The 15232-nt window shown below is 47.4% G+C and overlaps 1 protein-coding gene across 1 annotated transcript; it reads left to right on the top strand.

Moving 5' to 3' along the window:
- The first annotated feature begins 1074 nt into the window (after positions 1 to 1074).
- On the top strand, positions 1075 to 12522 carry Farsa (phenylalanyl-tRNA synthetase subunit alpha). Its single transcript, XM_032887869.1, has 13 exons — positions 1075 to 1250; positions 5158 to 5295; positions 5381 to 5479; positions 5568 to 5686; positions 7699 to 7791; positions 7873 to 8001; positions 8079 to 8194; positions 10709 to 10793; positions 10884 to 10983; positions 11085 to 11253; positions 11345 to 11422; positions 11571 to 11685; positions 12126 to 12522. The coding sequence occupies exons 1-13, from the start codon at positions 1104 to 1106 to the stop codon at positions 12262 to 12264; spliced, it is 1527 nt and encodes a 508-aa protein (XP_032743760.1). The 5' UTR covers positions 1075 to 1103; the 3' UTR covers positions 12265 to 12522.
- The last annotated feature ends 2710 nt before the right edge of the window (positions 12523 to 15232 follow it).

Genomic DNA, 15232 nt, shown 5'->3' with positions numbered 1-15232 from the left:
ACCTGAAGTACGGGGTTGAGGATTTAGCTCAGTGGTAGAGCGCTTGCCTAGGAAGCGCAAGGCACTGGGTTCAGTCCCCAGCTCCCAAAAAAAAAAAAAAAAAAAAAAAAAAAAACAAAAAAAAAAAAAAAAAAAAAAAAACCTGAAGTACTCCATGCAGGTCAGCAGGCTCTGCAACTGTCTTAAGTGAATCCCTCTCCCCTAAACATGTATGGTCTTTACCCAGATTCTTTTTGAACATGTAAAAGAAGTTAATATGTGCAGAGTGGGGCACTGGAAAGATTCCTTAGCTCTTAAGAGCAGTTGTTAAGTATTAAGCCGTAATAAGTCCTCTTGCATAGGACCATGGTTCAAGTCCCAGAATCCACATGGTGGTTCACAACATCCATAACTTCAGTTCCATGTGATCTGATGGCTATCTTCTGAGGCCACCATGCACACAAACAGACAAAAACCTCACACATAAAACAAAGTGAATAAATCCAAAAACAACAACAACAACAGAACATCAACAGAATGGCCATGCCTAAAGCCAGGATGGCAGTGATCTGAGCCTGTTACTAGAGGCTGCATAAAAATTAGCCGGTGGGGAGGGAGGACTGATTGAATTCATTTCAGTCAAGTCTTTTTTTTTTTTTCTTTTCTTTTCTTTTTTTCGGAGCTGAGGACCAAACCCAGGGCCTTGTTCTTGCTAGGCAAGCGCTCTACCACTGAGCTAAATCCCCAAACCTTCAGTCAGGTCTTACAGTGTTTGTAATTCTAGCACTTGGGAGAAGTAGGCAGATGAGTTCAATGCTAGCCTCGGCTAAATAAGAACTGTCTCAAGATATAAAACAAAAAACCCAAAAGAAAACTACTTTCGCCCTTCAAGTCATCAAATTTATCTCACTAGTTAACTACAGGTCACTTTGGTCAAACTACATCCTGAAGTACATTTGAGGCGCAGTTGCCACACTTAAGATGGCGACGGCCAGCTCCCAAATCACCCGTACTTATGCCACATTAAAAATGGCGACGCATGCTCCACCGCGACTTCCGGTTCCGGTTCCGGTTTCCCTAGTCCGTCCGGCGGCCTACACAAGCTAAGTGCGCTAGGGATAGCCATGGCGGAAAATCCCGTTTTGGAGCAGTTGCTGCGGCGGCTGGAGGTAGCTGATGGCGGCCTGGACAGCGCGGAGTTGGCTACGCAGCTGGGCGTAGAGCACCAGGCAGTGGTGGGCGCTGTGAAGAGCCTCCAGGCTCTGGGTGAAGTGAGTATGGCGCGTGCTGCTGGCCGGCCTCGCTTTTATAGCTGTAGCCCATTATTGCTGATGAGGAAAAATTACATATAGGCGCACCGCGGGGTTCGCTGATGGGAAGTCTGGAACAGTTTACGTTCCTCAAGCGACTAATGTCTGTTAAGGCGAAAACATGGCACATGTAGGGAGGGGTGTGACAAGATGTGATTGCTACCCGGAAAGGGGTTGCAATCAAATGGGAGGGGAGGACTCAGAGAAGCACTGTGACAGTTGACTTCGTGTTGGAGACAGAGAACCGGGATCCGGTGGAGATGGAAACTGGATCGGGTCCAATGGAGGAAAACTATGGCACCCAAGACATCAATGCAGGGCATTGGTATGGGGTTAGAGGCCGGAGAGACCATCAGGGCAGAATTACATGGTTCTGTAGGGTTCCCTCTTTCCCTTTCATCTTCATATTAGGGCCTCCAGCGTGCTGGTCAAAAGCTGCACCACCGAAATTTAGCTGCCGTCCTGGAAATTGTTGTCTGGACGAGGCTGGCCTCCAATTTACAAAGATCCACGTGCCTTCGGAGAGCTGGGATAAAAGGCTGGAGCAAATAATACCCTCACCCCACCCTATCTCTCTTAGAATTGTTTATTGTTTTTTTATGTATACATGTGTGCCTGCCTGAGTTTATGTGCACTATGATCTGGAGGAGACCAGAAGAGAGTGGGAACTTAAACTATAGATGGTTGTGAGCCTCCTCGTAGGTGCTGGGACTTGAACCTGGTTCTTCTGCAAGAGCTATGGCTCTTAAACCACTGAAGCACCTCTCCAGCACACTTTGTACTTTTTTCTATTTTAAGTTTTGTGGGTTTTTACTGTTTTTCATACAGTGTCTCTTTACATAGCCTTGGATATGCTGTAACCCACAGCATAGGCCAGTCTAGCAGACTCACAAAGATCCACCTGCCTCTGCCTCAGCTTCTGGAATGCTGGGATGCTTTTTAAACTTTGAAACAGGCTCTCACTGTCCAGTCTGGCCTTGAATTCACGGTGTATGAGTTTACGAGCTTTCCCGCTTCTTTTTTTTTTTTTCCCCGGAGCTGGGGACCGAACCCAGGGCCTTGCGCTTCCTAGGCAAGCGCTCTACCACTGAGCTAAATCCCCAACCCCTCTTTCCCTCTTCTTACCTCAGGTTCCCAACAGCGAATTTTACTGGCTTTCACCACTGTGCATAGCCTGCTTTGTGTGTCTTTATCTCACGAGAGTAAAGAAGAACCATACCAGGAGTTGTAGCCAGCCAGATTGTATTCTCTGTTTTATTTTTCAGAAGGAATGCTTTGCTAACCGAGAGCTGGGGTGGGGGCTGAGGGCTGAGGCTGGCACATCCCCAAGCTGGAGGGCATAGTGTCTGGTATTGGGAGGCAGGTGACCCAAGATTCAGGGTAAGGAAGAGGACCGGAGAGGAAGCCCATCCTTCTAGCATTGGCCAATGGACTGTCAGGAAATGAAAGATGATGAGGGTTTGTGGACCACTCAGGAAGCAGGATCCACGAGGCCAGGGTTTGGGATGTTTACTCATTGAGCACAGGTTCTATACTCAGGTCTCAGCTCTGTTCTGTAGTCCTTGCATAATCTTAAGATGCTGACATTTTTTTTTTTTTAGGTCTTACATATGAGATGCTGCTGTCTTACATACTGATGCTCAATGTAGTGACCCATCAGATGTCACTAGTCGTACACACCTCAGTGACAAGGTCAAGAATATGGTATAGGGGGGTTGGGGATTTAGCTCAGTGGTTAGAGTGCTTGCCTAGCAAGCGCAAGGCCCTGGGTTCGGTCCCCACCTCCGAAAACAAGAAAAAAGAAAAAAAGAATATGGTATAGGGACCAGGGATACAGCTCATGACTTTCTTGATTTGATTTTTCAGCAAATTATCTAAAATAAACCTAGATATTCTTTTCCTCGCCTGATCTTTGCCATTGAGCCTTTAAATTCTAAACAAGTCAAGTCAATGCATGTGTTTAAGAATTGGAGTTGGGTGTACTTTGGTATATTATAGAAAGGCCATTTGTTCAAGGCTTTCTGTAAGATAGAAAGGGAAGTGCTCTTAGCAGCCTGTGTATAAATGATGAAATACACGTGCAGCCAAGATACAGGATCAGGAGGACATACTCAGAAGGGCACTTGGCATGGTCTCTCGAGCCCGTTACCCTGGAGTTGATGCGGATTGTTAGTTGTGCTTGGTACCAGCGTAGGTGAGAAATGGTGAGCTCGTTTCTTCGAGAGACCCTCTCAAGAGAACAAGCAAAGGTAATAGAGCTTGAGTGGCTTCCTCTGGCCACCAAGCACTTGTGCACCCGTTCATACACAAGTGCTTATACGCGGCACACGAGAGAAAGGAAAGGAAAGCACAAAGGCTGGAGGTGTATTTCAGCGGCAGAGTGCTAGTCTAGCTTGCCCAGGGTTCTAATTCCTGGCATTTAAAAAAAATTGGTCTGGGCCCGGTTGATGGTGGTGCATGCCGTCCATCCCAGCACTTGGGAGGAAGAAGCAGGTGGATCTCTGAGTTTGAGGCCAGTCAGATTACAGAGCAAGTTTCAGGATAGTCAGGGCTACACAGAGAAACCCAGTCTCCAAAAACAAACAAAAGTTTGTCTACAGGGCTGGAAATATGGCTCAGTGGTTAAGAGCACTGACTGCTCTTCTAGAGGTCCTGGGTTTGGGTCCTAGCACTCACAGGTAACTCAAAGACACCTTTAATCACAGCTCCAGGGGATCTGAAGCCCACTGGCCTCCCTAGGCACTTAAGCGCAGGTAGTGTTTACAAATTCATGCAGGCACACACACATGCATGTAAATTTAAAAGAATAAATAAGGGGTTGGGGATTTAGCTCAGTGGTAAAGCGCTTGCCTAGCAAACGCAAGGCCCTGGGTTCGGTCCCCAGCTCCGAAAAAAAAAAGAATAAATAAATCTAAAAAAAAGTTGTTTCAGCTAAGGACATTGGTATGCAACTGATAGTTTCAAAATTGGAGGAAACGGGGCAGGAAGATAGGGATTCAGGGGTTCAAAACTCTCTTGGGATATAGCAAAGCAAGGTCTTGAATGAAAATGGAGCTACCTATGCTCTCTCGTCCTCCCTCACTCTCTCCCTCTTCTATTCTCTGCCCTCTCTCCTCCCCCACCCTATGGGATGTTGTAAAGTTGAAATGTAACATAACTTTGTGACTGGCCTCTGAATTTAATTAATTTATTGGGGGTTGGGGATTTAGCTCAGTGGTTATTTTTTTAGGTAGGGTCTCATTTTTGTATCCCTGACTGGCCTGGTACCTGATAAGTATACCAGACTGTTTTTTTATTATTATTTATGTTTTAAGATTTATTTATTTATTATATATAACCACACTGTAGCAGTCTTCAGACACCAGAAGAGGGCACCAGATCTCATCACAGATGGTTGTGAGCCACCATGTGGTTGCTGGGATTTGAACTCAGAACCTCTGAAAGAGCAGTCAGTGCTCTTAACCACTGTACCATCTCCAGCCCGAGGAGGCTGGTTTTGAACTCAGAGATCCACCTGCCTCTGCCTTTGGCTCTGCCTCTGCCTGTGCCTCCCTACTACTAAGATTAAAGGTGTGGTCTATCACAAAAGGTTCTGGTTTATTTGTGTGTGTGTGTGTGTGTGTGTGTGTGTGTGTGTGTGTGTGTTTATGTACCATGTGAGTGCAAATGCTCCAGGAAGTTGGAGAAGTTAGATGCCCTGGAATTGGTTAGCAGTGGCTGTGGGCCACCCTATGTGGAGAGCAGTGCATGTCTTGACTGCTAAGGCAGGTCTTCAGCTCTGAGGCTGTCTTTGAATCTCTGGCCCAATGTTGTAGGGTCGTGGTGGTTTTGAACAACACAGACCCAAGTGCCACTCATTTCCCCGCAGGTCATTGAAGCCGAGCTTCGTTCTACCAAGTGCTGGGAGCTAACTACTGAGGGTGAGGAGATTGCCCGGGAGGGCAGCCATGAGGCCCGTGTGTTTAGAAGCATCCCTCTCGAGGGCCTGGTGCAAAGTGAGCTCATGGTAGGGCCCAGGGCTGGGGTCTAGGGAGGGAATGGGATGCAGATGGCCCTGGAATACAGCACTCATCACAATCCCACTTCCCTAGCAACTGCCCAGCGGCAAGGTGGGCTTCAGCAAGGCCATGTCCAACAAGTGGATCCGAGTGGACAAGAGTGCAGCCGATGGGCCCCGGGTGTTCCGCGTGGTGAGTCCTGTAGGGAAATGTCCAGGCAGGCGGGAGGCAGAGGGCGAGTGGAGCGGACACTGGCCCTCATTCCCGTGTCCTGCGGCAGGTGGACAGTATAGAGGATGAAGTACAGAGGCGGTTGCAGCAGGTCCAGGCAGGCCAGGCTGAGAAGCTGGCTGAAAAGGAAAGGAATGAGCTCCGGAAGAGGAAGCTGCTGACCGAAGTGTGAGTGGCTGCCACAGCTAGGCCCTTTTACCTGTGTGGTGCTGTGAGGATGAAGAGAGAGAGCCGCCTCGCCCATACCCAGTTGCTGCTGTTGTCAGTCTTCACCACACCCCATTTGCCCAGGATTTGTTATTGTTGTTGCTTGGGTCCTTGGTTTTGAGACAGGGTTTTCCTTTGTGGTCCTAGCTAGCCTAATACTTGATATGTAGTTCAGGTTATCCTAAAATTTGCAAAGATCTTCGTGCCTCTGCTTCCCTCGTGCTGGGATTAGAGACTTGCACCACTACACCCAGCCTCATGCAGGGTTTTGAGTGCATGTGCTAGGCTCCCGCAGCCCTTCAGTCTTGGTTCTTGTCGCACCTGCTGCTTTCTCTATGCCTTCCAGGAAGTCAGCCAATTAAATTCCTGCTCATGTGTCACTCAAGTGAAGCCATACTGAGGCAAACTAGGTGCAGCTAGGATGGTGATTGTGACTTCCAGGCCAGCCAGGACTCCAGAGTGAAACTTATTAAAAACCATTTGAGGCCACGGGATGTAGGGCTGCCTGATGGAAGTCTAGGCTCTGCGACTTGCTAGCTATGCAGACTTGGCCAACTCACCTGGCCTTTCCCAGCTAAGCTTCTTTACTTCTTATGGGGTTGTGGAATAACGGATCCTCACCCAAAATAAACTCTCAGTACTTTCCTGATATCATGTCCATCTGTATGCATCACTACTTGGACGGACCTTGGTATAAATTATATTATCACTGTCTATAGAACAAATAAATGCATGAATAGGTAGAAGGAAAGTGGCCCAATAAGAAAATTTTAAATGACAGTATCAAGAAAACAATAAATAATGCAGAACTCAAGCCCAGCCTGGGCTACATAAAACATCTAAACCACCACCACCCCCCAACCCCCAAAAAAAAGAGAGAGAGAGGAAGAGAGAAAAACATGAAGGCTAAAAAAGTAGTTCAGTGGCTCAGTTCAGTATGTTGCAGCCTGATAGCTTGAATTCCATCCCTAGGATCCACATGGTAGAAGCAAAGAACTGATTCTCGAAGTGGTTTTCTGACCTCCACATGTGAGCTGCACATGCGCGCGTGCGACACACACACACACACACACACACACACACACACACACACACACACAAGTGAATGTAATGATAGTTTTTAAAATATTTTAAAAGCTGGAGAGATGGCTCAGTGGTTAAGAGCCCTTGCTGCTCTTCCAGAGGTCCTGTTTTAGGTTCCTGTTGCCCATGTTGACAGCACACAACTGTCTGCCACTTTAGCTCCAAGGTCTGTGTGAGGAACAGCTCCAGGGGATCTGATAGTTTCTTCTGGCTCCCATAGGCACCCACACATATGTTATATATTCACACAAACATACAGACATATATAATACACATAAGTAAAAACAGAACTAGTGGGATGGCTCAGTTTTGTAAGATACTAGCAGAGTGTCTTACACCACTCTCCCACCACAGAGAGCAAGCAGAGACAGGTGGATCTGTGAGTTTAAGGCTAGCCTGGTCTCCAAAGGACTTGCAAGTCATCCAGGGCTCCATGATGACCCTGTGTCAAAAAAAAAAAAAAAGTGCAGATAAAGGCACTTTGCCATGTAATGCCTAAAGCCTCCATCATCAGCGTTTACTATGTAACCTGACCCCCTCCAGAGAAAACCAAAAAAAAAGAAACCAAACCAAACAAAAAAACCAGTAAGGCAGGTTCTGAGATGGAGCTTAATTGATTACTATGCACTCCTAAGTCCTGAGTTTGATCCTTAGCACCACATAATCCTGGTATGACAGGCCTGTATTTCCAGCATGTAGAAAGCAGAATTAGGAGAGCCAGTTCTAGGTCATGATTGACTGTATAGCAAATTCCATGTCAGTGTGGGATCTGTGAAATCTTTTAAAACATCAACAACTTAAAACTAGAGTTACTTGATAGTTGGTTCTGGGATTAGCATCCAATGGCTCTCGAGATGATAGCAGCGTCTCTTTTCTTCCTCTGTTCACAGGATCCTGAAAACCTACTGGGTGAGCAAGGGCAAGGGCTTCAGCACAAGTGTGTCTAAGCAGGAGGCCGAGCTGAGCCCAGAGATGATCTCCAGGTAGGGCGAGGAGAGGGGAGAGGATGTTGGGGAGGGTTGGGCAGCTCTCCTCATGTCTTTGCACCCTGAATCTCCCCACAGTGGCTCCTGGAGGGACCGACCCTTCAAACCCTACAACTTCTCCGCCCGTGGTGTGCTCCCAGACAGTGGCCACCTGCACCCCTTACTCAAGGTCCGCTCCCAGTTCCGACAAATCTTCTTGGAGATGGGGTGAGCACACGGCCTGGGGTGGGGTTTGGAAGCTACTGGACACAGGCCTGCAGGGCAGTCAGTCATGTCTCCTGCAGGTTCACAGAGATGCCTACGGACAATTTCATTGAGAGCTCCTTCTGGAACTTTGATGCACTCTTCCAGCCTCAGCAGCACCCAGCGCGTGACCAACATGATACTTTCTTCCTTCGAGGTGGGTAGCCGGCGAGCCTGGCCAGTACAGTAGCAGAAGCCTCAAGTCTGGATAAAGTCAAGCTTTACGGAAGGGATATTGCATTTCATAAAATGAGGTCCAGCGTCACTGTGGCCAGCCAGGCCCTGGCAGCTGGTCCCATCCTCCACTGCGATCCCTCTTCCTTGTGCCTAGTCTCTGCTTCCAAACTTGCCAGACCTGCCGTGGGGCTTTGTCAGCTTAAGGCAGCCACCCAGAGTTCTTTGTTTATAGAGAAAAAGGGTTTCACTCTGTGGCCTTGACTAGTCCAGAGCTCATATAGACCAGGCTGGCCTTGGACTCACAAGGATTTCCCAGCCTTGCTAAGGCTAGGCTTAAAGGTGTAGCCACAATGCACACAAAGGTATGCATTTTATTTCATTTTTTAAATTTTTATTTATTTTGTATATGAGTACACTCTAGCTGTCCATACCAGAAGAGGGCATCAGATCTCATTACAGACAGCTGTGAGCCACCATGTGGTTGCTGGGAATTGAACTCAGGACCTTTGGAAGAGCAGTCAGTGCTCTTATCCATTGAGCCATCTCTCCAACCCATTTTATTTTATTTTATTCAGAATTCTATTGGCTGTCCTGAAACTCATTATGTAGGCTGGCCTCAAACTCACTAAGATGTACCCAGCTTTTTCTGCCTCCCTAGTGTTTGTACTAAAGGCATATGCCACTATGCCTGACATGTCCCAAGTTTGTTTTGTTTTTTCCCTGAAGACAGGGTTTCTTTGTAGACAAGGCTGGCCTGGAAATCAGAGATTCACCTGCCTCTGCCTCTTGAGTGCTGGGATCAAAGGCATGTGTCATCACTGCCTGACCTCATGTTCAAAATTTTTTTTTTTTTTTTTTTTTTTTTTTTTTTTTTTTTTTTGTTTTTTTTTTTTTTTTTTTTTTTTTTTTTTTTTTTTTTTTTTTTTTTTTTTTTTTTTTTTTTTTTTTTTTTTTTTTTTTTTTTTTTTTTTTTTTTTTTTTTTGGTTTTTTTTTTTTTTTTTTTTTTTTTTTTTTTTTTTTTTTTTTTTTTTTTTTTTTTTTTTTTTTGTTTTCTCAACTAGAGTCCCTCACTATAGCCCAAGCTGGCCTTGAACTCATATCCTCCTGTCTCAGCTTTTGAAGTGCTAAGACATTTTCCCTTATTATTTTGGTTGTTTAAGACAGGGTCCCACTCTATAGCCTAAGTTGGCCTACAAGTCACTATGTAGCCATGATTGATCTAAGTGTCTTCTGTTCTCCTGCTTCAGCCTTCAGAATGATGGGATCACACATGTGAGCCCCCATGACTAGTTATTTGTTGTGCGTGCGTGTGCACACATGCGTGCATGGGCGCATGCTGCTGTTGCTAGGGGTGGGATCTCCTGCATGCTGGTAAGTTTTCTGTCTCCAAGTTCTCTGTCCCTTGTCACAGGCCAGCCCCTGTTTCACTGTCCTTAGTCCGTCTGAAACGAGTGACTTCTCAAACTGGCTGTTGTCTCCCCTCTAAAGTGACAGGCGAGCTCCCTAAGTGCCCATTGTCGATTTAGTAGCAATGATGTTGCTGTTGTCGTGGTACCCAAAACTCATCTGCTCCGTTGTTCCAACCTTCCAGCTACAGAAAGTGATACTGTTTGCCCCTCATTTACAGTTGAGGAAACCGAGGCACAGAGGGAACATCATTTGCCTAAGGCTACACAGCTGTTACATGCAAAAGACTTAACTCAGGAACTAAATCTATGTTGCTAAAGAAAAAATGTTTTGCTCATTTGCTTCTGGGGGTGCATGTTAGTGGATGAACACTTACCAAACCTGAGGAAGGACCTGGGTTTCAGGAAGCACTGGGGGAAGTCACATACTTCTTGAGCAACGTCTCCCTGAAAGTCCTCCTGAATGCTGAGTCAACTGAGTCATAGCCTGAGTAGGACAGAAGTCCCTCACCCCAGGGAGATCCACTTCCTGACTAGATAGTTCTGAGGAATCTGTGAGTGGGACAAGGGGTTAAAAATCACTGGAGATAGTAATGTTGTGCCTATAGAACTAGGGAAGGCTGGAAGCTCGTGCTGCTTGAGTCTTTAGCAAGGCTGGATGTGGTGCACACACCTTTAGTGGCAGCATTTGGGAGGCAGAGGCAGATGGATCTCTGAGTTCAGGGCCAGTCAGATCAAGTCTCAAAGCAAAGACAAGGAAGTAAGGGAGAGAGACGGAGGTCAGGACAAAGGTCCTGAGGCTGAAATGTCAGTTGGTGGCCCTGTGACTGCAGGTCATGGTCACGTAGGAATGAGAGGAGACCAGAGCAGGAGGTCATGTGTCAAAACCAGAGGGAAACTTGGGCTTTCACACAGTAAAAGGGAAGAAGGGGAAGTGGCTTCTGGAAGAGGGGAAGGTCATCAACTGAGGAGTGCCAGCAGGTACCACTGAGTGCTATGGCACAGGACCCTCCGTGGAGCAGTGCCTGACATGCAGTGGCTTCTGAGAGGTGCTCACTGGCTGACCACATAACTCTGTCTTGCCTAGATCCAGCAGAGGCCCTGCAGCTCCCAATGGACTATGTTCAGCGGGTGAAACGAACCCACTCCCAGGGTGGCTACGGCTCACAAGGGTGAGGCAGAAGCAGGACTCTTGAGAGGGGTGGGACGGGATGCTGGAGTTCCAGGACCTCAGGGCAGACATCCTGCTTTTTCTCCTGAAGCTACAAGTATACCTGGAAGCTGGAAGAGGCCCGGAAAAACCTGCTTCGCACACATACCACAGCAGCCAGCGCCCGAGCCCTCTACCGTTTAGCCCAGAAGGTGCAGCTTGTCCTGGGCAGGTGGGTGGTTGGTACTGTCCTATAGACCTTCTGACCCAGGCCAGGGCCAGGCCTGACCTGGCTATCACTCCTCCTCCCCAGAAGCCATTTACACCAGCCAAGTACTTCTCTATTGATCGTGTGTTTCGGAATGAGACGCTGGACGCCACACACCTGGCCGAGTTCCACCAGATTGAGGGTGTGATAGCTGACCATGGTCTCACCCTGGGCCACCTCATGGGTGTACTGAGGGAGTTCTTCACCAAGCTGGGTGAGCAGTCAAGCCAATACAGGCAGGCAGTGTTTGGGGGGCTGGGAGAGTGTCTCTGAGGTCATCAGCCTGTCTTGGCCAACCCCTACAGGAATCACACAGTTGCGCTTCAAGCCGGCCTACAACCCCTACACAGAGCCCAGCATGGAAGTGTTCAGCTACCACCAAGGTCAGGGATGGGAAACGGCGCAGAGGGAGGTCTGAGGGACCTCACACTGGGCCTGGGTCACCCTCTTTGCCAGTCTCCTACTGCATCTTCCAGTTCTTTGTGCAGTATCACCCAGATGCACACTCTAGCCTTCCCTTTGTCCCCACAGGTCTAAAGAAGTGGGTTGAAGTTGGCAACTCTGGAGTCTTCCGCCCTGAGATGCTCCTGCCTATGGGGCTCCCTGAGAATGTGTCTGTCATTGCTTGGGGTCTCTCTCTGGAGCGGTGAGTACCCTCCTAGGATGGTTCCATCAACTCATTCACTTGTTCACTCCTCCAGCAGTGCTGGTAGGAATGCCGTGTTCTGTGCCTGGCCCTGAGCTGTGAGCACTGGGGCACGTTTCTCTAATACTTGCAACCTGGATCCTAGTGGGAACGGAAGGGCGGTTAGCATGGCCAATCAGGAGACTCAGAAGACCAGAGTGTTAATGTACAGAAAGTGCTATAGAGAGGACAGAGCAAGGCTTGGATAAGGTACAGCCAGTACTTGGGCTCTGAGGCTAGACTAAGCATGAACAAGGGGAGAATGGGAGGTAGGACTGGACCAATGGTACAACATGTTCACCGTGGGGGAGACTTTGGCATTCATTCTGAGAAAGATGGGAGCCTCTGAGAAGCAGAAGTTAATCTGACTTAGTGTTAAACTCTGTTCCTTCCCCTGTCAGCCCAACAATGATCAAATATGGTATCAATAACATCCGAGAGCTGGTGGGCCACAAGGTGAACCTGCAGATGGTATACGACAGCCCCGTGTGCCGACTGGACATTGAGCCCAGGTCCTCAAAGACACAGGAGGCTGCATGATAACAGGCTGCCCCAGCGATCCCTGTCCAGTCCCTGTGCATCCCGCAGCAGTGACCTACTATTTATGAGGCCTCCGTGAGGCCAGCTGTCTCCCTCTGCCTCACACACCCCAAGGGTAGGGTTCCAACTATGGGAGCAGGTTCCTTGTGCTGGCTTTTAGTGGTCTGTGTAGTTTGCTTGTGAGGATGGGTTTGGGCCCTACGGGTCAGCTGTTTAATAAAGTGGGCACGTTCCCTCGGATGGTGCCTTTTGTTAGGACTCTTGTCGTTCATTTCAATAGATGACTCGTGGGTGTGGCCTCACTCCCGGTTCCATGCGGTGCTTGGTGGAGAGAAAGCTGGGGATGGTTCCTGGTGCGCAGTTTGGGAGTCGGGCTTAGATCCTCCATGGTCAGCTCCTAAGAAGTCCCAGTCAGTCCGAGCCAGCTCCGTGCTCCACTGAGCACTTACTGTTAATGGTGTGATGGTGTGTGTGTGTCTGTTGAGGTACTTATGGGAAACAATCTCGAGTGCCATCTTTAGGAGCACTCCATGTCCTCTGAGACAGGGACTCTCATTGGCTGGGGCTCACACCCGTTAGGCCAGGGTACCTCACAAGTAAGCTCCAGGGACCTTCCTGTCTCTGCCTCAGATTGTAAATGCACATCCCTTGTCCATAGTGTGGATTGAACTCATGCTGCAAGCACTTTGCTGACAAGCCACCCACAGCCCAGTCACGCACTAACCACTAACTGAAGCCAAGCCCTCTTTTAAGGCTAGGAACAGAAAAGTCCTCTTGGCAAACACAGCACTTAGTAGTGATAGCCTAAAATCCAGGATTCCCAAGGTCGATGGGAACAAGGGACTGTGGGTGAGAAGCTGCTCTTAATTTTCCCCCTAAAAATCAAATCTCCCAGCAGCTGAGGCAGGGGCAATCATGAGTTTGAAGCCACCCTGGGCCAGATACTTCGACTTTGTCATAAATAAGTAAGTAAGTAAGTAAGTAAGTAAGTAATCACATGAGCTCTGGGGAGTAAGTTCGTAAAGCTTTGTGTACCCACGCCTGACTTGCTTTGCTGGGGGCTCAGATGAGCATTTAGGTGGTTTTTTGGATTGTTGTGTTTTACTTTTTAATTTATGTTTATGTGTATAGTTATTTTGTCTGCGTGTCTTTTTTTTTTTTTTTTTTTTTTTTTTTATTTAAACTGTTTTTTTTTTTTTTTTTTTTTTTTTTTTTTTTGGGGTGGGGGACCAAACCCAGGGCCTTGCGCACTTTGCTAGGCAAGCACTCTACCACTGAGCTAAATCCCCAACCCCTTAAACTGTTTTTATGTATGAGTATTTTGTATATCCACATGCCTGGTACCCATAGAGGTGCTGAGCTTCCTTCCTTGTGGGCGCTGGGAATTAAACCTGGGCCCTTTACAAGAACAAGTGCTTTTAAAAAAAAAAAACTGTCTGTCTGTCTGTCTATCTATCTATCTATCTATCTATCTCTATAATTTTTCTTTAAAGAACAAGTGTTCTTTTTTTTTTTTGGTTCTTTTTTTCGGAGCTGGGGACCGAACCCAGGGCCTTGAGCTTCCTAGGCAAGAGCTCTACCACTGAGCTAAATCCCCAACCCCCAGAACAAGTGTTCTTAACCACTGAGCTAACTCTCCAGCCCTGTGTGTGTCTTTGTACACATGAGGCTCTGTTGCTAGGAGAGGGCATTGGATCTCCTAGAACTGGAGCTATGGACTGATATGAGTCAACATGTGGGTGCTAGGAACCAAGCCTAGGTCCCCTGGCAAAGCAGCATGTGCCTGCAACTGCTGAGCCATTTCTTTAGCCCCTCCAAAATTAATGTCAGGCCTGGAGAGATAGCTCAGTGGTTAAGAGCACTGACTGCTCTTCCAGAGGTCCTGAGTTCAATCGCCAGCAACCACATGGTGGCTCACAGCCATCTGTAATGGGATCCGATGCCCTCTTCTGGTGTGTCTGAAGACAGGAACAGTGTGCTCATATACATATATACATATACACGAATGTCAGGGCTGGTGAGATGGCTCAACAGTTAACAACACTGGCTCCTCCCGAGTTCCGAGTTCAATTTCTAGCAACCACACATAGTGGCTGGCAACTATCTTTAAAGGTATCTGATGCCCTCTTCTGGCATGCAGGTGTACATGCAGACAGCACTCATACATTAAAAAAAAAAAAAAAAAGTAAATAAAATTGAAAAAGATACTAATGACTCCCACCCCCAAGATAGGGTATCACTATCTCCCAAGTATTGGGATTATATAGGTTTATGTCACTACACAAGGTTTTTGTTGTTTTTTTTTTGGGTTTTTTTTGTTTTTTTGTTTTTTTGTTTCTTTTTTTTTCCCAGATGGGGTTTCTCTGTGTAGTCCTGGCTGTCCTAGAACTTACTCTGTAGACCAGGCTGGCCTCAGATGGGCCTCCTGAGCGATGGATTTAAAACTGTGCACCACCACCACCCAGCAACCCTTAGTTTGTTGCCTCTTGTCAATAAATTTATGGTATGCCAGTTGTTAATTTTTATAACTGTTTCAGTTTTTAAATCACTGCAGTAATAAGGGGGAATTATTTTGAGAGTGCCAGTTTTCCAGCTGACTTTGGTGGTACCTGCCTTGAGTTAGCGTTCGGTGGGCAGAGGCAGGCTGATATCTGAATTTGAGGCTAGCCTGGTCTATAGAGCCTCCAAGACAGGCAGGGCTACAGAGAAACTCTGGCGAGAGAGACAAGACAGACTGACAGGCAAGACAGACAGACAGAAAGTAAGCAGAGGGAGCCCTGAATAAGTAGAGTCCAGCCTGAATGTGTATTTTGATGTGGGCACAGGAGTCCAAGACCAATTGGCCCATGGGAAACCTGTCTACTTAACACCTATATGAACCAGGCTCAAGAGCAATGGCAAAGTTTTTCCCCAGAGTTCCAGAATGATTGTTTACGGATAATTAATCAGTGTGCAAAGACTAGCAAAT

This window comes from Rattus rattus, chromosome 17 (genome assembly GCF_011064425.1).
Source record: "Rattus rattus isolate New Zealand chromosome 17, Rrattus_CSIRO_v1, whole genome shotgun sequence".
Taxonomy (NCBI): Eukaryota; Metazoa; Chordata; class Mammalia; order Rodentia; family Muridae; genus Rattus; species Rattus rattus.
This window is presented reverse-complemented; position numbering and strand designations above follow the sequence as displayed.